This window comes from Globicephala melas, chromosome 8, assembly GCF_963455315.2.
Source record: "Globicephala melas chromosome 8, mGloMel1.2, whole genome shotgun sequence".
Classification (NCBI taxonomy): Eukaryota; Metazoa; Chordata; class Mammalia; order Artiodactyla; family Delphinidae; genus Globicephala; species Globicephala melas.
Window position 1 is genome coordinate 215737 of NC_083321.1, and position 25769 is coordinate 241505.

The following is a 25769-nucleotide window of genomic DNA, read 5'->3' on the forward strand; positions in this document are numbered from 1 at the left end:
TCTGTGTCCATGATTTGCCTATTCTGGCCTATTGACATCTCATATAAGTGGAGCATAGAGTATATAGTCTTTTTTTTAAAAATTTATTTATTTGTTTGTTTATTTTTGGTTGCGTTGGGTCTTCATTGCTGCGTGCGGGCTTTCTCTGGTTGTGGCGAGCGGGGGGCTACTTACTCTTCATTGCAGTGCGCGGGCTTCTCATTGCGGTGGCTTCTCTTGTTGCAGAGCACGGGCTGTAGAGCACAGGCTCAGTAGTTGTAGTACACAGGCTTTGTTGCTCCATGGCATGTGGGATCTTCCCGGAGCAGGGCTCGAACCTGTGTCTCCTGCATTGGCAGGCAGATTCTTAGCCCCTGCACCACCAGGGAAGCCCAGTATATAGTCTTTTGTGACTGACTTCTTTCACTTAGCACAAAGTTTTCAAGCATAATGTACAACGCATGTTGTAGCATGTGTCAAAACTTCATTCCTTTTTACAGTTGAATAATTTTCCATTGTATGGATATACCACATTTTTTTGCTTGCATTCCTCAGTTGGTGGACATTAAGTTGCTTCCCCTTTGGTTATTATGAATTACGCGGCTATGAACATTGTGGAACTAATTAAAGAAACCAGCTAAAGCTGGAGTGGGGACAGGCCTGTAGGGGAAGCTCTCATGCCCTCAGTGCATCGTCAGTGACCCCCAAACAGTAAGAGATGTCCCCCTACACCTCTGACAGGAAGGCATCTCTATTAACTACCTAGCAGAAAGAAGAAAACTTCTCTCTGCTTCACTCTGATTGCAGCCAATCAGAGACTGCAGCGGCCCAGCCCATGGGAAGCCTCCTTACTTTGGACCCCCCAGCTCCTCCAGTGGACTCTATCAAAGCCCCTTCCAATCCCCCTTTTCCCTATAAAAGCAAGTTCCCTCTCCTCGTTCTCTGTATTTGCCTGTGGTCCACCATGGTTCACGTATCTCAAATTGCAATTTCTCTGCTATTCCTGAATAAACTCACTTTTGCTAGTGAAATAACTAGGTATTTATATTATTGGAGTGGACACACGTGGTGTCAGTAGTGGGATCTGGAGGCAAACCCCAAGGGATGAAATTGACTGAGGCATTGCACCAAGCCCTTTGTGCTTATTGCTTCTGTGAGTCGCCACCAGCTTTTGGTTTGGTGAGTCTCCTCTCGGATTCTGAGCTCTGCTCTTTTTGCGTTTTGAGCTCTCCAACTTTATTCAGGACAGAGGCTTTGTCCTTTCAGGGGTGTGGTTTCATCCTTGGTGAGTACTCAGCTGTTTTCTGGAGTGCACGGTAGCAAGGTTCTCTTTTGGGGACTGAGCTAATTGGGATCTAAGAGTTTTGTTTTATTCCCTTTGGAATCTGGGTTAGGACTCTACCAACTTTCTTGGGTTTTCAGGAGGACTTAGGGAAATGGGATCCTGGCCATCTAAATGCTCTGAGGGCAGCTCTCCTTTGGGGACTCCAGCTGGTTTCATGTTTAAAATCTAGGGACCGCCCTACATGACTATTTTTTAACTAAGTGGGCCAAAGTAATCCAGAATTACAATGGCCATTATGGGAAACTTTTGATCTCCCCAAACTCGTTTTTCTTAAGATTAAATTGGAGGACTGCAGTTCTAAAATTAAACAAAACGAATGGTATATTTATTTTCATTGGTAATGCAAACAGAAATAGAACCCCCCCCACTACACCTCCGAAAGGAAGGCATCTCTACGGACCACCCAGCCGGAGGAAGGAAACTTCTCTCCTCCCACGGCAGCCCAGCCAATCAGAGACTGCAGCGGCCCAGCCCATGGGAAGCCTCCTTGCTCCGGACCCCCAGCTCCTCCAATGGGCTCTGGATATCACAGCCCCTCCCAGCTCCCTTTTTCCCTATAATAGCACGTTCCCCCTCCTCGTTCTCTGGCTTTGCCAGTGCTCCACCAGGGGTCAGAGATACTGAGCTGCAATTCCTCTGCTATTCCCGAATAAGCCTGCCTTTGCTGGTGAAACTGGCTATGTTATTATTGAAGGTGACAATATCCATGTACAGTTCTGCATGGACATATGTTTTCATTTCTTGAGTATATACGAATTGCTGGGTCACATGGTAACTCTCTGTTTCACCCTTTGAGCAGCTGCCGAACTTTTTAAATTTTATTTTATTTATTTTTTATTTTTGGCTGCGTTGGGTCTTCGTTGCTGCGCGCAGGCTTTCTCTAGTAGCGGCAAGTGGTGGCTACTCTTAATTGCGGTGAGCAGGATTCTCCTCGTGGTGGCTTCTCGTTGCGGAGCACAAGTTCTAGGCGTGCGGGCTTCAGTAGTTGTAGCTCGCGGACTTTAGAGCGCAGCCTCAGTAGTTGTGGCACATGGGCTTAGTTGCTCTGCGGCATGTGGGATCTTCCCAGACCAGGGCTTGAACCCGTGTCCCCTGCATTGGCAGGCGGATTCTTAACCACTGTGCCACCAGGCAAGTCCTGCCGGACTTTTTCAAATGGGTCAGAGCTAAGTGTTTTTACAGGGGGCTCTGTCTACATTAATAATTTGAGTCAACCAAGATCAGCATGTCTACTACTTTCTTAAGAACTACTCTCCGGCCATGAAGAGGACTCTACAGGCTGGAGTCTGGAGCTCCGAATGGAGACTGGGGAGAACAAGCCTGGGCCCAGGGTGTTGAGAAAGGGGGAGTGCTGGTGGCGCGCCGGCGGGGCAGGCCGCCTGGGGAGGAGGGTCTGGGCGGAGCTCGGGGAAGACCGCGGGCGAGGAGGGTCTGGGGCAGCCCGGGCGCCCCAGCGGTATAGGGAGACCTCGCTCTTCCCGCAACTTTGCCGCGCTGGTTACCTAGCAACCAGGCGGCATCCCTCCCAGCAAGCACTGCCTCTAACGCACGACATTGGGGACTACGAATCCCAGCATGCCTCGCGCCCAGGCGCTCGGACTACAGGTCCCACAATGCACCGCCCGCCCTTTTCTTGCCGCCCCCCCGCCTCTGCTCTCTGGAGACCCTGCGGAGCGAGCGCCGCGACCCTTTCCCGGCGCTCTTCGCGCGGTCTCGCGGTGACTCTGGTGCGTGGGGTCAAGGCGCGGGGCAGAGCTGCTGGGGTCGGGGCGTCATGCGGAGGGGTGAGCGCAAGGGTGCCGAGGGGCCGCGGCCGGGGTCCCCTGTGCCCGTGGGCAAGGCCTCGCTGGAGGAGCCGCTGGACGGCGCGGCCGCGGGCCGAGCGAGCGGGCCGGCCGCTGGCCGCCGCAGCACCGAGTCAGAGGTCTACGACGACGGCACCAACACCTTCTTCTGGTGAGGGACGGTGGTTCGCTTCAGTGCCGGCTGGGGTCGCGAGGGGCGTGGCCACGTCGTGCGGGTTGGGGGTGCCCGCAGGACCTCGGGACCGGCCCCTTGCTGCTGCAGCCCCGACCCGGCCTCCCCGGTGGTCCAGCCCCTCATCTCTGCCCCCTGCCCCCTATCCTGGGAGGACTTGGCTCCGAAGTCACCTCAGAAAGGCTTTTCCTGCCCTCCCTGTCCGCAGTCCCCCTCTGCCCTCCGTCGTGATCCCTTTCGCTGACGGTGCTGATGCCGTGTGAAATGATCGTCTCCTTCCCCGGCACGTGGCGGTAATATGGACACCTTACTCCGCGCCAGGAGCTGAGCGAACGAGTGTAGAGGAAGGCTCTTCCTCTCTTTAGTGGCTCCTCGCCAGGCCAGCCCTTTGACCCCTGTGCATTTCGGTCCCGGCCAAGCCTCGGGATCAGGCTGCCCTCTAGTCTACCTTCGCGGGGGTCAGGGAGGGAGGGGCCGCCAGGAGCAGAGTTGGAAGGGTTCATGATGTTGCTTTAGGCCGAGTTGGGCACTTCTGCGTTTGAGGGTCCAGGAAAGCAGTCTTGGACCAACAGGTCCCAGGTGTGGCTCGTGCACCTGGTGGCTCAGTGACCTTGGACTACCCTTCGCCAGTCTGAGCTTCTCTTTCCTTGCTTCTTAGAGGCACAAACCCCATACGTTAGAAAGTGTGCTTCTTGAGAGGAGGGCTGTGGCCGTTCCATGCTGTTCAGTTCACGGCCACCTAAAGTTGTATCCCGTGGTAGGCCCTGGGGACATTTGTGGCTTTGGTGCCAAGAGAGCTCATGGGAGAGACAGACGTGTAGGCAGCAAGGATGCCATGTGGAAGCAGCTCCTCAGAGAGGGAGCCTGGGACCGCAGAGAAAATGCGATCAGGAAAGGAGGAGAGCCTGATGGAGCCACTGGACAGTCGGCGAGGTGCCACACAGCTGGAAACCTCAGGGGAGGTGCACGTGGGGCCACTGGTGTCTTGCTTGTATCTGACTCGGGAGAGACAGGGAAGCGGATGTGGTGGGGGAGGCATCCCTGCATCTAGCGAGGTCGGGATCTTCCCTGTGGGTGTGGGCAGCTGCTGGGGGTGGCCACCCAGCCCTGCTCTGGGAAGATACTGTGCTCCAGTGGCCTGGAGCCAGGGGGAGGGGGAGAGGGGTGGGGTGCCCTCCTCGGCGGGGGTGTGGCCCCAGAGCTAGAGACATTATGTGAGTGGACCAGGCGTCTCCTGCTCTGGGGACAGGGCCCCTTCAGACTTCAGGACAGAGGGCACTGTCCTCCGACAGCCCGGCTGGTGACCACAGGAGGGAGACTGAGGTTCTGGAGTGGTGCCCAGGCTTGCTTTCCTTTCCCATTCATTCAGTGCATATTTTGGGGGTGCCAGTTGCTGTTCTAGGGGATACAACAGAGAACTAAACAAGAAACTTAGGTTCTGGCACAAGACTGGAGCCTCAGAAGGCTCAGCATGTTGGCCAAGGGGGTGCTGAGCGGTGCTCACAGAAGCCAGAGGGTAACGAGGGCACGTGCGGGTTTCTTTAGAAGCACAGAGCAGCGGCCCGCGGGTCCCTGCCCACGGGGACACAGAAAGGCCTGCCGTAGCTGCGCTCACTTGTGGGGAGGCCTGATGGAGCCAGGAGGGCGTGCCGCGGGGCTGCCAGTTCCGGGTACCGGCCTCCTGGGCGGGTGTCTGCAGCCTCTGCACCGCAGGTGTGTGGGCTGCTGGCGTGTGTGGTTGTTGCCGCGTCCCGGGCCTCTGCCCTCACCTGTGCAGGGGAAGAAGCTTCACGTTTCCTCAAGGCAGGTAACCAGATGCTCACCTGGCGAGAATGACTTATTTTTACTTGTAGGGCCCAGCCACTTACCTTTTTCTGAGTCTCTCATCATTGACTTGCTGTGCTGGGATTTTAAGAACTCTTTATTTTGAGTTTTAGGGAGTTTTATTAATGGACGTTACCAAAAAATTAACCTAAAGACTAAAAAGTATGTATTTGTGGAAACGACTGTATGTTCCAAAATTATTTGAAAGAACTCTTGCATGTTCAAAACCTTGTTTTTACAGTTTTCGTTTCCAAAAGGAGCTTGGGCTTCTTGGGGGCCATGTATGAGGATTGTGAGTTTCTTTGTCATTATTTGTCAGCCACAGAGTATGGAATTAGGATTCAGCTGTGGAGCCCAAGGCTGGGCTGCCCCAAACTGGACCTCGGGGAAGGGGCAAGAGGACCGCTGGGGTCTGCGGTGGCACAGACACCACCTCTTCTGCCAGTCGTGGTTGTCTTTATCGGGGAACACCTGGTGGAAACGTTCAGGACAGCAGACACAGTGCAAAGATGCGGCAGCTCAATTTGTCTGAAAATTGTCTGGACGCTCTCGGAGACCCAGTGCCCCGACGGGTGCCTCTGGACGTAGCCACCTATAGGTGGAAGATAGGTGAATCGCCGTTGGGTCACCACGCTTCGAGTCAGGGGCAAGATGGATGGCTGTGACATTTTGGAAATGCTCACTGCATGCTCACATCTTACAGCATTGAGCGTTCGGTGAGCGCGGGCTCTGCTGTCAGCAACACGTCTCACAGTAGCTGTGAGGATCTGCGGGGTAGATCTTAGACGCCCCACGTACCTCAGTCAGTGTGTGTTGGGGTTTGCCAGCTTCGCCCACATCAGGGCAGCATGACTTGCCAGCTGGTGCCTTTTTGGTCCTGCTGGTCAGCAGGCCAGGAGGGTCGGTGGCCCCAGGTGCCTCTCGCAGGCCTGGGACAGGCCTTCTGGTCTTGACGTGACCTGGCCAAGCCGCCGCTGTGCACTCAGTCTCGCAGCCACATCTTTGTACCTTCTCTGATTGGTTTGGCAGGCTGCCTCCCTGCCCACTCGGCCTATGAGTATGGTCACCTCTAGACAGGGGCTGACAACTGGGTATTTTCCGCTCGCCGTGGCAGGGAGCCTGCTGTCTTCATGCCCTCACCCTGGCCCAGTGGCTGGAGTCACAGGATTTACGACCCATCTCTCCCTGTGCCTGGATCCCCACGTCATCTGTTAGTCACTCAAGCAAACGGTGCATTCGTCTTCCTGGGCACCGGGAGCTAGGAGCAAGAGGTCGTTGCCCAGCTCTGGCCTCCGAGAGGGACGTGGGATCTTCCCTGCTGTCCTGCGCCACCGACCTGTTGTTTTTATCACATCTCTGTGGCCACAGTGAACATGCAGAGCTTTTCCAGCCCAGCATCGTCGCTTTGCCACATCAGGTCCATCTCAGTCCGTCTGGCCTCTCCCCTTGGGCTCTGGTGGTCCCCGTCACACAGTGTTCGTGAGGACAGTACCTGATCTGCCCAGCCTTCCCATCTCAGCGGCTCCGTCTTCCTTCCTGGCCACCTAGTTTCCTTCTAGTCTCACTTCCCTTCTGCCTGGAGACCTTCCTGGAGTGAGTGATTCTTTTAGAGCAGGTCTGCCGGCACCGGATTCTCTACTTCTTCCTCCATCCATGAATGTTTAGTTCACCTTCGTTTCTCAAGGGTGTTTTTGCTGTACATGGGATCCTGGTTTAGCATTTCTTTTCTTTCGCTGCTTTACAAATTTTGTCCCACTTCCTCTGGCCTCCGTGGTTTCTGAGGCGAAATCGGAGCTCAGACTTGGTGTTTGAGCTGAAGAGAAGCCTGGTGAGGAGTCTGTGCTGTGGCGGCTGAAAGCAGGGGCCTTTGGGACCAATTCTCACATCCTGATTTCTGACTTTATGCCTGTTTTTTGCTTTTTTCCTCTGGAAATGCTCACCAGGGTAGGCGTGACTCTGCCTCTTGGGGCAGGCAGTGGGCATTCTGGAGCTCAGGGGACTGGGCCTGCCTGCCGGCCTGCCTGCCAAGGGTGCTGTCCCGTGGCTCCGCCCACGGCCCGCCAGGCACGTCTACACAGGCCTGGAGCTGAACCCCGCCGGCCCTGAGCGGTTCTGCTCAGTCACGCTCGGCCAGCTTGGGCTCCACGTCCCGTCCAGCACGTCAGCTGTACCTTCTGGGCAGATCCAGACCAGCCACTCCCAGCATCTCCTGCCCGCCCTGGAGGGTCGCGAGGCAGCCCCGTCTGCTCTGGGCTCTGCAGCGGCTCTTGCCCCACCGACGTGAGTCCGGGCCTCCCAGGGCGGGACCCCCTCCTCCAGCCATGGTGGCCCCTCAGCCCTTTGCTCTCGCGTTGCTGGCCTGGACCTGCGTCCCCAGGTGTCCTGCGTGAGGCCCTCCCTAATTCTGCACCCCACCCCAGCCCGCTTCGTTGACTCCATACCCAGCCCTCTGTGTGTCTTGCTGTGTTGGAACGACAGCTCAGGGAGACAGGATTGGGGTTTGTTGGCACCTGGTAGCTGCTCTGCGCCGCTTAGTGTCTGTGTCACTTAGGCCCACTGGCCCTGGGTCTCATCACCTCACGGCGAGGGTTTATGAGGTGATACAGGTGTGCTAGAGGCATCCTGAGCAGGGCTCAGACCCCAGACCCTCACCACCGAGCTGCGTGACCCTGACATTGCCGTTTATAGCTCTGACCAGCCTCAGGGGCCAAGGTGACAGAGAGGCCCGTGACTTACCGTTGTCACCCTCATAATCCAGATGCCCTCGGTCCCTGGTGGGTTCTCAGTGACTCTTGTTCTCCCTGCTAAAATCTGATGTCCCCTCTGGGGTGGGAAGGGTGGGCCATGTCCTAGACCCAGGAGAGGCAGCTGAGTCCCTCTGTGTGTAGGTGTTGGCTAATGTCCAGCAGAGGATCAGTTTCTAGGTCACCACATCCAGAGAACCTTAGGAGTGAAGGTCTAAGGTAGGATCTTATACTGTAGTCTGTGTGCTGTAATTATTCCACAGATCTCTCGGGCACTGAAATGTTTATTATACAGAGTTCAGCTGAAAGGCTGAGATTTTCCTGAAGTTCCCTCATGGCCTAGGACTCAAATGTGAATATGTTAACATTGAATTTTATGAAAATAGTTAAAATAGGAGTTTTTTCCACTTCTAATAGTTTTAAATGCCAGTATTGTGAAATATGGCAAAAGAATGTGCTCTCTGCTTTCTTTACTTGCAGCTAACTTATCTGAACATGACTGTTTTTGTTTTCACAAAGAAAATAAAATTTAAGTGAAGGGCGTAACACCTGAATAGATGGAGAGATACTCATTGTTTTGTGGATGGGGAACTCTCATCTAGTTGTGACTCATCGGTTCTTCCAGGGCTAATTTATAAATTCAGTTCAGGGCTTCCCTGGTGGCGCAGTGGTTGAGAGTCCGCCTGCCGATGCAGGGGACGCGGGTTCGTGCCCCGGTCTGGGAGGATCCCATGTGCCGCGGAGAGGCTGGGCCCGTGAGCCATGGCCGCTGAGCCTGCGTGTCCGGAGCCTGTGCTCCGCAGCGGGAGAGGCCACAACAGTGAGAGGCCCGCGTACCGCAAAAAAAAAAAAAAAAATTCAGTGCAGTTCCAATTAGAATCCTACTAGAATTATTTGTGGCAGCTGTCAGACTGATGTCACAGTTAAGATGGGAGAGTAAATATGCAAGAATAATCGGGATGGAGAAGAGGGCTGGTCTGCCGGACGTCGGGATGGGCTCTAGCTATGGTCCAGGTCTCTAGTGCCAGTCTAATCTCATGCAGCCCCACTCTTGCTTTTTAGAAAATTACTTGAATCAAGGTACGATTGCTTTCCATGACACACACCCACTTGAGGGTCCATATCCACACTCCAGCGCCTTACACATGGTGCCCACCACCGGGGTAGGGATGCAGGACATTCCACCATCTTGGAAGCTGCTGCCCTAGCACCTCCCCCGCCAATCTGCCATCCATGCTGTATCGCCACCTCTTGTGAGTCTTGTCGGTGGAAACAGACAGCAGGTTGCTTTCATGCCTGGCTGTCAGCATGGGGTTAACGTCCACGTACAAGTCTTTGAATGGACACATGCTTTCGTTTTTCACAAGTAAACACTTGCAAGGAACGGCTGGCTTGGGTGATAGACTCTGTTTAACTTTGTGAGAAACTGGGAAGCTTTTTCAAGCGGCTGCGCCCTTTTGCAGCCCCACCTGGAACGTGTGTGTTGGTGGCGCCGCGTCCTCGCGAGGACCCTTCCTCGAAGGCACTCGTGCCGTCCGTGATCCCGTCCCGGGGCAGGCGCTGCTGACGGCCATGCTGCGTGTCTGCTCCCGCGACGACCAGGGATGCTGCACATCTTTTCGTGTGATATTGGCCATTTGTTGATCTTTTTCTTTGACGTGTGTGTTCAGCCTTTCGTTCCTGTTTCGGGAGATCGTCTTTATCGTTGAGCTGTAAGAGCTCTCTGTGTGTTCTGGGTACAAAGGCCTTTGTCGGGTGTACGTGTCATCAGTGTTTTCTCCTGGCTGGTAGCTGGCTTTTTCGTTTCTTCACTGCGTGTTTCACGGAGTTTTGACAGGAGGCCAGTACTGGGCTCGATGCTTTTCGTGTGTTTGTTCACTCGTCTTCAGGGTGCCCTTCAAGGCTGGAGGTGCCCTCGTTTAGAAACGCAGGGCTGCATCGTCTCTCCACGGACGCGGAAGCTGGGCCTCTTGCCCCTCTGCAGGCAGTTGTTCAGCGCAGAGGGGCCCGGGCGGGTATGTGACTGGGCGGCGTGCGGTCTGGTGCTGGACTTGTCGTGGGCCCTGGTTCCAGGAGAGGCCTCCCGCTGCCTGCCGAGCGCCGCCCCTTTCCCACATCGGGGCTCTGGAGGCCCAGCCAGGGTGGGCAGGCGGAAGCGGGGAGCCCATGTCTCAACCCCACCGGGCAGCCATCTCTCTGCCCGGTCTTCTGGGCCGGCGGCCGTGGCCGGCCCGCGCCCTTCTTGCTCCGGCCCTGGGGCCTCTCTCTGCCGCCAGTGCTCCGCTGTCATCCCGGCGAATCTCTCAGCCGTGGTCACTTCATGAGTCACGAGGTTGGTCTCGGGGCGATCTTGCTCGGTGCCCGGAGCCCACTTACGGCCGCCTGGTCCCTCTGAAGCAGAGCCACCTGCCCGGGACGCCTCGAGCCAACGCGCCGTCCACTCTCTCCGCCCGAACGGGCCGCCGCGCCGGCACAGCACCGTCTGGGAGTCACGCAGCCGTAGCTGGCGCTCGGGGGATTTTGAGCTGGAGGTCGAGGGCCGAGCTCGCTCCTCTGGCGGCCCGTGGCGCCGCGGTCCCACGCGTGCTTTCCGTGCACCGACGCGGGCTGTTTGCGTTGCAGGCGGGCCCACACCCTGAGCGTGCTCTTCATCCTCACCTGCGTGCTGGGCTACGTGACACTGCTGGAGGAGACACCGCGGGACACGGCCTACAACACCAAGAGGTACCGGCCCGGCCCAGCCTCGCTCCACGCGGCTGGCGGGGTCTCTGAGTGCTGTGTGCACTTTCAGCCCCTCTTCTGCGCGTCCCCATCCCTGGGATCGACAGCACGGCTCCCGTGGGACCCCCTGCTCATGCTGCATTTGCGCGCGAGAAACCAGAAGGTGCTGTGGCGGCTCCAGGGAGGGGTCTGAAGGGGTTCAGGTCAGTTCCGATGGGGCGGCTTCCCCACACATCCCACCCTCAGTACCCCAGGCCCCCCCTGAGTGTGCCGCAGGTCAGCTCAGTTCTGACACCATCCCAGGCAGTGCCAGGCCCCACGGTCCCGGGCTCGGTCCGGCCAGACTTCATCCCCCTCCCCACTTAGACCCCAGTCGCAAGAGCGGTCGTCACCTGACGGGCTGTAAACCATAGGTTCCCACCGCCTCCTCCTTGGGTGCAATTAATTTGCTAGGGCGGCTCAAAGAACTCAGAGAAGCATTTTACTTATTTATTATCAAAGGTTTTTTCATAGAAAGATGGAGGAACAGCTAGATGGGAGAGATGCGTAGGGCAAGGTGTGGGGATGGGACGCAGAGCGTCCACGCGGTCACCAGCCTGGGGGCTCTGAACCCCCGTGCTGCTGGGGTTTAGGGAGGCCCTCCTCACATGGCGTGATTGATTAAATCACTGGCCACTGGCGATTGACTTAATCTTCACCCCTTCCCAGGGGTCTGGGGGTAGGACGGAGAGTTCCAGACCAGCCCTCCAGTCGTCTGCTTGGCCCCCTGGCAACCAGCTCCCATCCGGAGGTGGGGTCCAAAAGTCACCTCGTTAACATAACAGAAGACACCTTTGTAGCCCTCAGCACTTGGGCAGTACCAGGGGTTTTAGGAGCTCTGGCCTGAAACAGATGAAGACCAAATACGCATCTCTTGCTCTAAATCACAATCTCACAGTGACCGTGAATTTGAGTGGCTGGGCTTTCTGTGAGGCCAGGGGTGGTGCCCACCAGCAAGCACCATTCTTCTACACTCTGTTGACTAGAAGACTTTTTGAAACTTTTAAACTGGCTTTAGGAGTCTGGTGGTCCATCTCCTCCAGGGCAGGAAGCGGGTAGACTGTCTTTCCAGCATTATCTCCAGAAATAGACCAGCTGGTAGGTTTGTGTCCTTTGCCTGAATCCCATGGATTCTGGAGGCAGTCTCAGAAGTGCGTGGGGAAGACTAGCTGGTCTCAGAACTCGTTTCTGTGCACTTCCTACGCTGGACGGACTCACCTCTCCCTCTCTGGTGCCATGAAGCCCCTGTTGCTGTTCTGATCCTGGGGCCCAGGCTCCACCTGCTGTGGTGGGACAGCTAGAGGAGGCCAGGCAGGGACAGAGGTGGAGGGCGGCATCCGGAGCCCAGAGGTGGCAGGAGACCATTGGTCAGCTTTGGGTGGTGGGCTGGGCTCGTACACCTTCACCCTTGGGGTCCAACCCTCCGCCTGGACTGTGGTGTAGACGCCTGGGTCCAGGACACCAGGAGGTGTGTGTTACCCTCCCCTGTAAGGCGCAGGCCTGGCAGCAGGGGTCGTGGAGCCCAGAGCAGAGGAGGGAGCTGGGCTGCTCTTTGGGCCCCTCTGGGTGGGTCTCTGAGGGGGACGCTGGGCCTGTGGACCTGGAGACGGAGCCCCACGTCTGCCTCAAGGAGGTTTCCAGCTGGAACCTGGCCTTTCCTGTGCATTTGTTTGCCAGCACGTGGTTATGGAGGGTTTGCAGCGTCTGCTGGGCACAGCCAGGCAGGGAGGATCAAAAAGGTAGAGCTTGGTCACACTGAAGAGGTGTCCTCACGTGGCTGTGAAGTTGGGCTAGAGATGAGCAGTTGGGACGTCACAGGGCAAGACCAGTCACAAGGACGAGCGGGCCCCCCCACCCCAGCAAGAGTGGGCCCAGCAGCGTGTCCCGGGATGCCTCCCGAGGCAGGGGCCCAGGCGAGTCACAAAGCCTTGCTGCCCTGGGCCCTGCCCTGCACCCAGGGGCCCAGGGACTCAGACCCCCAACGTCGAGGGGGCTTGTTGGCCTCGTCCGGGACAGCAGCTGTGGAGCCGGGTGGGTGCTTCCCCACCTCTTCTTCCTGCACTGGCCTTTCTCCTGAGCTGTTTCTGCCCGAGCAAGGTTGGCACAGTGAGCCCAGAAGGTGCCACCAAGGGGTCCACCTGAGTCCCCTCCCTGGGGTCCCCTGTGTGATTTCATTGAAGGCGGGGCCGGGGGAAGGCAGGGGCACGGAGGAGCTGCTGCCTGGCCCTGTACGGCTGCTGGCGGTGCCTGGAGCCTACTTCTAGGAGCCTGGAGCCCCGCCCTCACCTGTCTGAGGCTCTGCGGCTTCTTCCAGGGACAGTCACATACGCGTGTGGGTTCATTTCTGCTGAGTCCACTCTCACCCCCGTGGACCCCAGAGTGGCCCACAGCCTGCCCCCCGCGTCAGCACATCTGCCTGGGCTGTGATGAGGTCCCCCCGGTCTCGGGAGGCCGCTGGGCTGCTGATTTTTATTAGGTCAGAGCTTTTGATGCTCTCAGGGGAAGGTTTTGTATATGTAAAATACTTCCCAAAGGTTACGGCTTTTTTTTTAATTTAATATTTACGTTGTTAAAAATCTAGGAAATTGGTTCGTTTCCCTTAAGCTTTCAATTTCACCTTGTGTGTCATTGTGGATCTAACAAGTTCTGTCACTTTAAGGGAGTAGATTTTTCTTCCTAGGCCAACTTTATTGTTGTGTCATTTAATATAACATGCACGTAATTAAAACGTATGGCTTATCTACGTGCCACAACTAGGTGGAGGTACGCGCTGAGTTTCCTCTGAGGGCCGCGGTTAGTCTGCCCTGCTGGCCACAGGCTACCACCGATCTGTCCCCACAGGCCCTTCTTGCCTGTTGTACAGTGTCATCCAGCATGCGCCCTTGTGTCTGGCCCCTCCCACTCGGCATGATGGTTTTGTGACACCCACGTTGCCGTGTCTGTCAGCAGTCATCCTGGTCCATTGCCAAGGGGTGGTCCACCGTGTGGACACGCCACAGTTCCTTGATCCATTGTCTGTTGGTGACATTGGGATGTTTACATATATATACACATGTGCATGTGTAAATAAATCAATACATGTACAATATAAAATATTTTGCATATTTGTAATGTGTAGAAATATAATGCATTCACAGTACTGAAGCACAGAGGCAGAGGCCTGGCCGTAAAGCTGTGCAGTGGTGGTCAGGACAGTGGTGCTGGCAGAGGCTGGACAAGCAGAGAGCCCAGAAGTAGCCCCATGCAAAGAGGAGCAAAGGCAAGTCAGCGGAGAAAGGAGAATTTTCAACAAAATAATCTAGATACAGACCTTACACTTTTCACAATAATGAATTCGAAATGGATTATAGACCTAAATAGAAAATAGAAAACTATAAAACTTGAAGAAAACGTGGGAGAAAATCTGGTGACCTTGAGTTTGATGATGCCTTTTTTTTTTTTTGGCCTCGCCGTGACGCATGTGGGATCTTAGTTCCCTGACCAGGGATCAAACCCGCGCTCCCTGCAGTGGAAGTGTGGAGTCTTAACCAGTAGACCTAACCACTGGACCGCCAGGGAAGTCCCAATGACTTTTTAGATAGAACACCAAAAGCATGATGCATAGAAGAAAAAACTGATAAGTCGGACTTGATTAAAATTAAAAACTTCGGCTCTGCAAAACATGACAAAGAAAAGACAAGCCACAGGCTGGTGGGAAATGTTTGCCAAATACGCGTCCGATGAAGTATTGTGTTCACTGTGCAGAGAGCTCTTGAAGCTCAGCGGGAGGAAAACCAGCAGCACAGTTCCAAGCCGGGCAGAAGGTCTGGACGGACACCAAAGAGGACACAAGTGCGTGAAAGGACGCGCTCAGCGCCATGCATCAGCTTGGAGACGCCACTACACACCTGCTCGAGTGGCCAGGATTGAAAACACGGCAACAGCGGGCGCTGGCGAGGACTGAGCAACAGGAACTCTCATCCATCACCGGCAGGAACATGAATGGGGCAGCCGCTTTGGAAGACGGTTGGAGACTCCCTCAGAGAACTAAACAGAATCCAGCAGCTGTGTGCCTTGGTATTTACCCAGAGGAGCTGAAAACTTAAGTCCACACGCAAACAGGGACGTTTGTAGCGGCTTTGTTCACAATCACCAAAACTCGGAAGCCACCGAAATGTCCTTAGTGGGTGAATGGGTAAACAAACTGGTACCTTCATGCAATGGAATATCATTAAGTAATAAACAGAAAAGAGCTATCAAGCCATGGAGACAGAGACGAAGCTTAAATGCATATTGTTGAGGGAAAGAAGCCAGCCTGAAAAGGCTACATACTGTATGAGTCCAACGCTGTGACATTCGGGAAAAGGCAAAAACTGTGTGATGGTAAGAAGATCGATCAGTGGTTTCCGGGGCAGGGGGAGAATGAATGGATGGAGTGTGAGATTTTTTTAGGCTCTTGAAACTGTTCTGTTGATATTGTAATGGTGAATGCAGGACGCTGTGTGTTTGTCAAAACCCATAGGACTGAACAACACAAAGAGTAAACCTAAGTATGCAAATTTTAAAAATCATTTAGGGGCTTCCCTGGTGGTGCAGTGGTTAAGAATCCTTCTGCCAATGCAGGGGACACGGGTTTGAGCCCTGGTCCGGGAAGATCCCACATGCCACGGAGCAACTAAGCCCGTGCGCCACAACTTCTGAGCCTGCGCTCTAGAGCCCGCGAGCCACAACTACTGAAGCCCGCGCGCCTAGAACTCGTGCCCTGCAGCAAGAGAAGCCACTGCAATGAGAAGCCCACGCACCACAATGAAGAGTAGCCCCCACTCGCCGCAACTAGAGAAAGCGTTCGTGCAGCAACGAAGACCCAACGCAGCCAAAAATAAATAAATTAAAAAAAAAAAAAAAAAGTCGTTTAAGAGGTGGAGGACCCCAGGAAGGAATGCAGACTGTGACAGGAGAACCTACAAAAGGTGCTGACCTGAGTCACTTTGGAAACGAGTGGGGTCTGTAGGCCTGAAGGCAAGGGACGTGCACACAGCACTGGGCTCTCGTGGTGAAGTTGTTTCCCGTGGGGCATGAGTCAACAGCCGTGTCCCTGCTGTACACGTGCGCTGGGATTGAACAGGAAAGTACACGGATGGTGGGGGCCGGGATTCTCACCCGGGAGGAGTGGGAGGTTACAGGCGACCAAGGGGAGAATGATCTTGGATAACAGATGCTGGTTGGAGACGTCAGTGAGAACTCACGTTCGTTTAATGTAGAGACAGGTGGTTACACACAGGAATATTTGTAACATGTGTGTATGCAAGGTTGGCACACACGTATTTTGTTGCTCTGTCAGCCGAGAGGGCCCAGAGGCAAGGAGTACATGGGCCCCAGATCTTGGTTCCTAAGAGCATTCGTTCTCCAGCAAAGGAACCAGGCTCCCTGGACAAATGGCCGATTCCAGGGCTGCGACAGGGAACCCCCAAGATGGGCCTGGAGCGTCTTCTAGCACCAGAAAGGAGGGAGGTGCTCAGAAACAAGAATACAAACCTCCACAAAGATGGGGCATGTCAAAGCAGTACAGGAGCCGAATGAAAGCTCCTTGTGGCCAAAGCTGGAACAGTGTGAGCACCGATATCAATCAAGTATTGAATTATAACCCAGCGTGTAACGTAGGCACCCACAACTCTGGGCTGATGTAAGAAATGACCGAACACATTAGTGAATCGGGGAGCAGAGACAAACCTCCTGCACAGAAGGTTTCCCATCAGGTTGCGGAGCTGCTCCCTGCCAGCTGTGTGGGGGGGGGGGGCTCCCTCCCGAAGGTGAGGTGTGGAGGGGACCCGACAGACACACCTCTGCCTGGGGGTCAGGGTCGGCACCAACAATCAGAATCGTGTTGATGGTGTGTACCCTTGATATGATGTGAAGATGGTCCTTAACATCTGTGATCTCACTTCCAAAAATCCTACAGCCCTGATCTAATCATAAACAGCCCTGATCTAATAAAAAAGACAGCCTTCATTAAGGGGCATTCCACAAAATACCTGGCCGGTGTTCCTCAAAACTGTCCAGGTCATCAGAACAGGGCCAGTCTGAGAACCTGCCACAGGCCAGAGGAGCCTAAGGAGACTTGAGGACTGTCATGTGGAGCCCTGGATGGGGTCCTGGAATAGGAAAAGGACTTTAGGTAGAAAGTAAAGAAATCTGAAAGAAAAAACTGTGGACTTCAGTTACTGGATCAGTCTTGGTTCACTGACTGTGACAGCTGTCCCACGCTCACGGAGTGTGGGAAATTCTGTACTGTCTTTGTAACTTTTCTGTTCTAAAATTAAAAGATTATTTTAAAGTGTAATTTATTTGCTTTCCTCTAAAAGTCCTTCTGGGTGACAGATTTTCCTACATCATTCCCTTTGGGGCAGGAGGGTGTCTAGCGGCCCTTTCACCAGACCCTGGAAGGGTGACCGTTGCCCCCAGGGCAGCCTCACCTGCACCCCACCCCACCGCTGAGTGCCAGGGACAGGGCTTTGCATCCTCAGACCTGCTTCTGGGGACGGCGGCCTCAGGCGTCCCGTGAGAAGTGCGTCCGTGCACGGCAGCTTCATGTGCAGTCACCCAGGCCTGCGAACGCAAGACTGTGAACCCTTGTGGCGTGACAGTCCCCCATGGGCGGGGTGAGCTGGGCCCGCCTTGCTCCTCTGTCATGGGCAGGGGTGCCGTGTGTGTCTGCGTGGCTTTCACTCTGTTTCCTGGTGGGTTCCTGCTGGGACTGGATACACAGGACGAAAGAGCTACTAGCGGGGCCCCAGCCTTGTTGGAGTGGGAAACCATTTGATCCTAATAATACCTTTCCATCTTAGGGCTTTAGTGAGCTCTGAATCATCCTGTATGGAATTTTAGGGGCTTTTTGTTTGTGTGTTTTTAATGTGCCACACGTCTTAGTGACGTGGCTCTTGACGGTACACGTGACACAGCCCAGCGGCAGGGCCTTCTCCCCGGGTTGGTGCTGCCTCTGGGGCCAGGGCAGCAGTGCTGGGCCGCCAGCCTCTCTGCGGCCGAGCCTCTGCTCTGCCCTAACCGGGGGTCAGGGGCCGTCCCCGTGGTGGGCGCCCGGGGGTCCCTCCCGCCTCCCGCCGGGGAGGAGCCGACCCGGAGCTCGGCGCTTCCGCACGCTGAGGGCTCTTTGTTCTTTATTTGCAGAGGTATTGTGGCCAGTATTTTGGTTTTCTTATGTTTTGGAGTCACACAAGCTAAAGACGGGCCATTTTCCAGACCTCATCCAGGTAACTTGCCATTTCTTTCTCCGTGTGTGCCCGTGTGGCCGTGCTGTTCTGAGGGTCACTCTGTGTCTGTGCTGCTGCGTGTGAGTGTCCCGTCCCCCCTGGGGCCCCTCCCGGCCGGCCGGCTTCACCGCCACCTCGAAGCCCCTCCTCTTTGGGCGCTAGCCCCCGGGGACCCGCCCCCGCCCCCGCTCCTCCCCTGTCCCTGCCCTCTCTGTGCTAGTCAGAGGGGTCTCCCTGCAGGCGGAGGCGCCCGGGGCAGTCCAGTGCTCTTGGTGTGGCCTCGAGCTGGTGGTTGTGCCCCCCCGCTGTTGGGAGGCTCACAGGGCGCCATCCGCAGCCACCCCACCCACCCCGGAGTCGTGGGGCCTTCTGGCAACCCCTGGGACATCCCCTCACAGCTGGAGGGGCTCCAGCCTGTCCGGGCTCCAGCCTCCCCGAGGGGCCGGCTCTGGGGCAGGGGTGGTGAGTTTTCCTGAAGGGTCTCAATTTAGTAACGAGTTTCTATCTTATTAAGGGTGTGTATTTATCATAGAAAATTTGGAAAATAAAGTATTTTTAAATATTTAAAATAAGGAAAATAACCACCGTTAAGATTTAATGAGTGTGTATGCGTGTATACGTACACAGGTGTAAGAACAAGAAGTTGGCATCATACTGTATGTGCGCTTTTGTATCATGCAGTATTCACCTCAGGCTTAACGCATGCATACCCTTGTTAATTTTTCATTTGAGAACTGGACTTTTGATGGCTCCTTGTTTATCATCATTTGAATGTCCTACCGTTGACTTAACCAGTCCTGTATGATCGTATACTTGGGGGTTTCCAATTTCGTGGCAAAACACCAGGCTGTAGTGAATTTCCACATGTACACTTTTGTGTACCTGATTATCCATGGGACCAAAGGTCCAGGGGGCGTAGCAGATGAAGGGCATGAGCATTTGGGGCTCCTGATGGGTGCTACCCAGTTGCCCCCTAGAAGGGGCGTATCTCTTCAGGGGCCAGCGAGCCAGGGGTTGTGAGCGAGGCCCCCGGGGGCTCTGCCCCCTCAATGCCTGGTGGGGACGTTGGTGCTGGGTGAAGCCTGTATGGTCCCTGCCCCCGGGGCAGCGTGAGCTTCCTGAGCCGAAGGGCACGGCCCCCACTGGGGGTTGGGGAGGGGCTGCAGGACCTTCTCCACCGTCTCCACTGGTGTGGGCCCGTCCAATCTTGCCTCAGAAGGGCGTGGACTCTTAACCAGAGCAACGGAAAAGTGAGCTGAAGTGTCAGAACCACCAGAGTCACAGTGAGAAACCAGGTGTGTTCAGTGCTCGTCCGACAGACTTGGAAGGGAGAACAGGAGCTGCCGGAAGCTCCCCAGAGGCTGTCGGTGGGTGGGGGCGCAGCGAAGTTCTCGTGGGCACCCGGCCCTGGACGAGCCGCGAGCAGGACAGACAGGGCCCTGCCCGCGTCATCCCGGGGCTTCAGCTTCAGGAAAGCTCCACGTGCGGCTCTGAGCGGTGTGAGTGTCAGGCCGGCTGCCCCTCTGGAGCGGGCAGTGCCGCAGTTTCCGAGCTGACGTTCTGAGCGTGGCTCTGCCTTTCCTGAGTTTGGTTGCTGTGCGCACACCCTGTTTCTCTGCCAGTCTCGGCTTAGTTCACGGGGGGACCTGCCCCAGAGCACCGTCCAGGTGGCTTGTTCACCTGGTAGTTGGCAGGAGGTCCTCAGCCTCTCAAATCAGGTTACGTGTGCACACTGGCAGGAACGGACTCCACAAAGGAGGCGCCCTGGGGTCTCTGCGTGCCTCCCGCCCTCCTCTGGGCCCGGCTCAGGTAGCCACAGGGGGAGCAGACAGCCGACCTGTGTGGGGCGTTGCTTTATTTGCAAACGAGTTGGCTGCAGCTCCAGCTGGGGCTGCCACTAAAGAGGCCCCCTTGCCCTCGTGAGCGGCTCCCTGCAGAAGCTGGAGTAGACGAGGACGTTGCAGGTGCTGCTGAGGTGGCCGGAGCTGCTGCTCGGGAAGAAGATACGAGTGCGGGTCTGGGAGCAGGGCAGCCCGTGCTCAGGAGCCTCCGGGGTGGCTGGCGGAGAGCCGTAGCTGCAGCAGGGTGTGGGGACCCTGGCCGTGGGGAGGGGCGAGGACCCGCTGGCCACTTGGGGGCGGCAGGCCTGGGTCCTGGTGGGCTCTGCGGGGTTCTAGTGGTGGGGAGTCTGAGCAGAGTGGGGGTGGCTGGGGCAGGGACAGCGCAGCCTTCATGGGAGGAGGCGGCCGTCCCCGCAGCTGGGCAGCCACACTCGGCCGCCCCAAGTCCCTGCTCCACAGCCCTCGACCTGCTGCTGCAGCCTTGAACCAGGGAGAATTTTCTAGGTTTTTCCTGTCTTCAAGGGCACGAAGAATAAGCCTGTCACCTCGGCTGTTTACGTCCGTTGTCTCGGAACACGTTAGCCCACCTTCCCAAGAACTCAGCCACGTTTGTATTTCCTGCCCGTGCGAGGCTGGATTCTCGTCAGTCTCCGGGGCGGTTTTTCCCCCGGCAAGCGGGTTAGGCCCAAGGCCTGAGGGTGCCGGGCTGGCCCCGGAGCCTGGCGTGTGTGCAGTTCTCACCCTCTTCTGGCACAACAGGCCCCGCACCCCTGCCACTCACCTGCCCGGCTGCCTGTACCCTGGGTCCGCACTGAAGCGGGGGCGGGAGAGCACGTGGTGCTGTCACAGATCCTGGAATAGCTGTGGAAGAGCCGTGGCCAAGCCGTGTGTCTCCAGTTTGTGAGCACGGCTTGTTTTTTTAATTCAAGGTGAATTAGCTTTTAAAAGTAGGCTGGTGGTTTATTTTTTCTTTACAGACATAAGCATAGGGTAAGCAGATATCTTATTATTTATTTTATTATTTATTTATTTGTTTTTTAGCTGCGTTGGGTCTTTGTTGCTGCGCACGGGCTTTCTCTAGTTGCGGCGAGCGGGGGCTACTCTTCGTTGCGGCACGCGGGCTTCTCGTTGCGGAGCACGGGCTCTAGGCGCACAGGCTTCAGTAGTTGTGGTCCGCGGGCTTCAGTAGTTGCAGCACGTGGCCTCGGTATTTGTGGCACGTGGGCTCTGGGGCAGGTGGGCTTCAGTAGTTGTGGCTCGCAGGCTCTAGAGCGCAGCCTCAGTAGTTGTGGCGCACGGGCTTAGTTGCTCTGCGGCATGTGGGATCTTCCCGGACCAGGGATCCAACCCATGTCCCCTGCATCGGCAGGCAGATTCTTTACCACTGCGCCACCAGGGAAGTGCCCTTAGGCATTAATTAAACAGGATTCTGAAGATTCTTGGAAGATAGAAGTTACTGTTGGCTTTTAGGACAGTTCTAGACCTTCCCCTTCCTGTTATCTCATCCCCCAGGGACTTGAGAGTATGGAAAGCAGATGGTGAGAGAGAGGAGTCCCGGCCAGTGAGAGGGGTTCTGAGGGACATGTTCGTTCTTTTTTCCACCTTTATTGAGATAGGATTGACACGTAACGTAAGTTTAAGGTGTACCGTGGGATGATTTGATACATGTGTATCGCATACTCCAGTATGGTTAGTTAACCCCTCTGTCATCTCATGTAATCTCAACTTTTGTGTGTGTGTGTGTGTGTGTGTGTGTGTGTGGTGAGAACATCTAAGATCAACTCTCTCAGCAACTTTAAAGTATGTAATATAGAACCGCCAAGTGTAGTCACCGGAGGGACAGAAGTGTTGATTGAAACTTAAGACAGTTTCCTAAAACAAATTGGCATCCCAGGAATTCAGAGATGGTTTAATGTTGGGAAATGCGTTAATTTCATTCATCACATTAACACTAAAGAAAAAAATGGATCCTCGTAAATGCAGAAGAATAAAGTTTTGTACGCATTCCTGATAGAAACACAACATACTGGAATTAAAAGGCTCTCTTAACGTGACGAAAGGTATCCACCAAAACCCTGCAAACTTACTTGATGGAGGTTAGAAGCATACCTAGGAAACACAAGACAAGGATGTTTGCTGTCACTGCTCGAATCTGGTGGTTTGCGGGCCTTCTGTGCTGCGGGAAAGATTAGGGATGGGAATGGAAGGGAAGGAAGGAAGAACAGTCAGAGAGAAACTGTGCTCAGCCCTGAGTTAGAGCTTGCTTCTGAAGTCTCTCCCAGGGACCTGAGGGCCCCGAGCAGAGGCCGCGCGCGGGAGCTGTGTGGGGCGGGGCCGCGGGCCGCAGGGCGGCGCCCCCTGATGCCGCTGTGTTCTCCGTGTCTGTACAGCCTACTGGAGGTTTTGGCTCTGCGTCAGTGTGGTCTACGAGCTGGTGCTCATCTTTATACTCTTCCAGGTAAGCGGGTCTCTTGGTTGGGTGAACTGTGAAAGTGGAGGTGGCACAGAACGCTCTGCGTATCAGCCCCCAGGGCTCTGGTAGGAGGCTGGACCCCACCCGAAGGGGGCAGGGGCTGTAGGGTGGGAAGGCGCCAGCCATCGCCTGCGGCAGGGTCTCCGTTCTCAGCGGGCCTGGACCTCTGGGCGCAGCTGCCGCGTGGCCGGGGGACGATGGGTTCAGACGTGGACGCCTGGCGGGCGCTCCAGATCTGAGCGGGGCTGAGCCCCTCGCAGGGGGCGCCCCTGACCCCGCAGCACAGGCGCTCTGAGTGGGCAGTGGGCCCAGGCCCAGTCGCCATGGGCCTCGCTTCTGGTTTTGCGGGTGACCGGCTGTGGCTTCGTGTGCTTTTCTCCCTCTGTCACACGTTCTGCAAGGGGGTTGGGGTGGAGGTTGGAAACTTAGCTCCTCAGTAAATCTTGGCTCAGGATTTGTTGCCGCTAACATCTGTCTGACTGATACTCCTGTTCTGCTGGACTTATGGAGCTCGCCTTTGAGGGTGGTCTTCAGTATTCACATCTCAAAACAGTCAGCGATAGCTGAGTGATTGAGCGTCGCGTGGGAAGGTTTGCATTTCGGGTAGGCGTGCAGGGCTGGGAGCTGTAACACCTGTTTGTGTTTGTGTGGACACCACAGTTAGGCACAGAGCCCCAGCCCCCCTCGGGTGCCACCTCCGTGGCCCTGGCCTCGCACTGGCCTCGCAGCCACCATCTGTCCCTGAGTCACCGCCATTTGTCTCTTGGAAAGTCTCGTGTGAGTGGAGTTGTGCAGAGCGTGGCCTTCACTGCCTCTGAAACTCAACCAAGCCGTGCGCACCTACAGCCGGTCCTCTTTATCGTGGATGGGGTTCCTGGTGGAGGGACCGCCATCTGTCCATTCACTGGGGTTGTGTCTGGTTTGGGGCAGATGTGCGTGGAGCTGCTCTGAGCCTCAGGTACAGGCTCTTGTGTGGACCTGAGCTTTCATTTCTTGAGGGTGAACACTCTGGAGGGACTCCTGCGTCATAGGTTAGGTGTCTCACGCCCAGGGCAGCTGTGTCGCGCCAGCACCCTCTCTCATCCTTGGCAGTACTTGCCATCACCAGGGTCTTGTATTTTAGCCGGTGTCTCATGGATTTCATTGCATTTCTGGAGTGGCTGACGATGTTGACCAACCTCTCCTGCATATATGAGCCATGAAACAAACATCCTCCTCGGTGAAGTGTTTATTTTTTGCCCTTTTTAAAAATCGGGTGGTTTGTTTTTGTAGTGTTGAGTTATGACAGCTTTTTATTTAGTGCTGGTTACAAGGTCCTTTGCTGGATGTGCTGGGCCTTCGTTCCTTAGCAGTGGTGGTCCTTATGTCTCTTCTTTTTGTGTTTTTGATGTCATATCTAAGACTTCTTTGTCCAACACCAATTTATTAAGATTTTCTCCTATACTTCCTTTTAAAACCTACCTGCTTTTATATTTTACACTGAGATTGCTTATTCATGTTGAATTTCTTTTTACATTTTGTTTTGGAACGATTGTAGATTCACAGGAAGTTGTGAACAGATTGTACAGGTCGGTCCTGTGTTGCTTCACCCAGGCCCTCAGTATTTTGCACAAATGTAGGACAGTATGTGTACCTGAAACTAGCATAATATTGTAAGTCAACTATACTTTAATTTAAAGTCTACATATATATATATAAAAGACAGTATCAAACCAGGAAATTGATATCAATGCACTCCACAGAGTTTGTCACAGTTCAGTTTGACATGCGTGTGTGCACACACACGTGTATGTAGAATACTGTGCAGTTTTTTTGGTTTTATTGCAGTGTATTTAATTAAAAGTATTTTTTAACTACAGTAAAAAACATAACATAAAATTTACCATCTCAGCCATCTCTAGGCGCACAGGGCGGGGCACGAAGCACATTCACATGGTCGTGTTACCTTCCCCACCTTCATCCCCAGAACGTTCCGTCTTCCCGAACGGACGCTCTGTCCCCATGAACACTCACTCCCCTCCCCTCCCCCAGCCCTGGGCCCCACCGTCTACTTTTCTGTCTCTGTGGATGTGACTCCTCCAGGGACCCCTAGGGAGTGGAATCAGACAGGATTAGTCCTTCTGTGACTGGATTATTTCACTGAGTGTGATGTCCTGAAGGTTCACCCTGTGTAGCCTGTGTCACAAGTTCCTTCCTTTTTAAGGCTGAGTAATGTTCCATTGTGTGTTTAAACCACATTTTGTGTATCCACTCAAATGGATGGACACTTGGGTTGCCTCCACCTTTTGGTGACTGTGAACGTGGGTGTGCGAGTATCTGTTCCAGTCCCTGCTTTCCATTCCTTTGAGGACATGCCTACAAGTGGGATTGCTGAGTAACTGTTTAACCTTTAGAGGAGCGCCAGACTATTCTGCACAGCGGCTGTACTCATTTTACAGTCCCTCCAACAGTGCCCAGGCTTCCAATTTCTCCATATTCTCACCAACGCTTGTTATTTTCCTTTTGGGGGGGCGGGGTGGTGAAGTGGTAAAATATCTCGTGGTTTTCCTTCTTTTTTAAAAAAAATAAATTTATTTATTTATTTCTGGCTGCGTTGGGTCTTTGTTGCTGCGCACAGGCTTTCTCTGGTTGTGGCGAGCAGGGGCTACTCTTCATTGCGGTGCGCGGGCTTCTCATTGCCGTGGCTTCTCTTGCTGCGGAGCACGGGCTGTAGGTGCACAGGCTCAGTATCTGTGGCACGTGGGCTCAGTAGTTGTGGCTCGCGGGCTCTAGAGCGCAGGCTCAGTAGTTGTGGCGCACAGGCTTAGTTGCTCCGCAGCATGTGGGATCCTCCCGGACCAGGGCTCAAACCTGTGTCCCCCGCGTTGGCAGGCGGATTCCTAACCGCTGCACCACCAGGGGAGCCCCTGATGTGGTTTTGATTTGCATTTTCCTATCTTCTCATGTGCTTGTTGGATGTTTGTATGTCTTTTTGGGAGATCAGCTTTTGTTCTGGTTGATTTTTTTAAATGGTTCATGTTTTGTTTTATTTATTTAAAATAAACTTCTTATTTTAAGACACATTTACAGGATTGTGAAGTTAGTGCAGAGTTTCTTCACCCAGGGTCTCCTGTTATGAACATCTTACACTAATATGACGCATTTGTTACAGTTAATCATTATTAACTAAAACCCACACTTCCTCTCAGGTTTTCCCCTCCTCTGCAGCACAGGACCCTCCCCTCACGTGGGTCTTTCATTTCTCTCAGCAACATTGTGTGGTTTTCGGAGTGTATGTTTGCACTTCCTTTGTTAAGTGTATTCCTGAGTATCTCACTCTTTCTGATGCTGTCCTGAGTGGGACCGTCTTGATTTCGTGTCGGTCTGCTGGTCACTGGCATCTGGACACGCAGCCTGCTTGCTCTGTCGGTCTGGGTCCTCTGTGCCTACTCACTCGTTCCCACAGCTCTGCTGCTGTTCGGGGGGTTCCTGAGGGGGTCTCTGTGCAGGAATAGGGGGAGTTCACTTCTTCCTTTCCAACCTGAGTGTCTGTCTGTCCGTCCCTGGCCTCACACTGTCCCCCACTTCTTAGCGGGGAGC

General features: G+C 54.7%; 1 protein-coding gene across 11 annotated transcripts in view; it reads left to right on the forward strand.

The window, feature by feature from the left end:
- Nucleotides 1-2953: 2953 nt before the first annotated feature.
- The window catches only part of PTDSS2 (phosphatidylserine synthase 2), a 33673-nt gene continuing 10857 nt past the window's right edge, over nt 2954-25769 (forward strand). For 4 of the 11 annotated variants that reach the window (XR_009564694.1, XR_009564693.1, XM_030850881.2 and 1 more), the window contains exons 1-4: nt 3058-3280; nt 10492-10593; nt 17794-17876; nt 22108-22175. Coding sequence is in view for 2 of the 11 variants with exons in the window: in XM_030850881.2 (XP_030706741.1) it covers nt 3099-3280; nt 10492-10593; nt 17794-17876; nt 22108-22175 (435 nt within the window). In the remaining 9 variants the exon portion in view is untranslated. The other 7 variants (XM_060302673.2, XM_060302675.1, XM_060302674.1 and 4 more) reach the window with 7 other exon arrangements.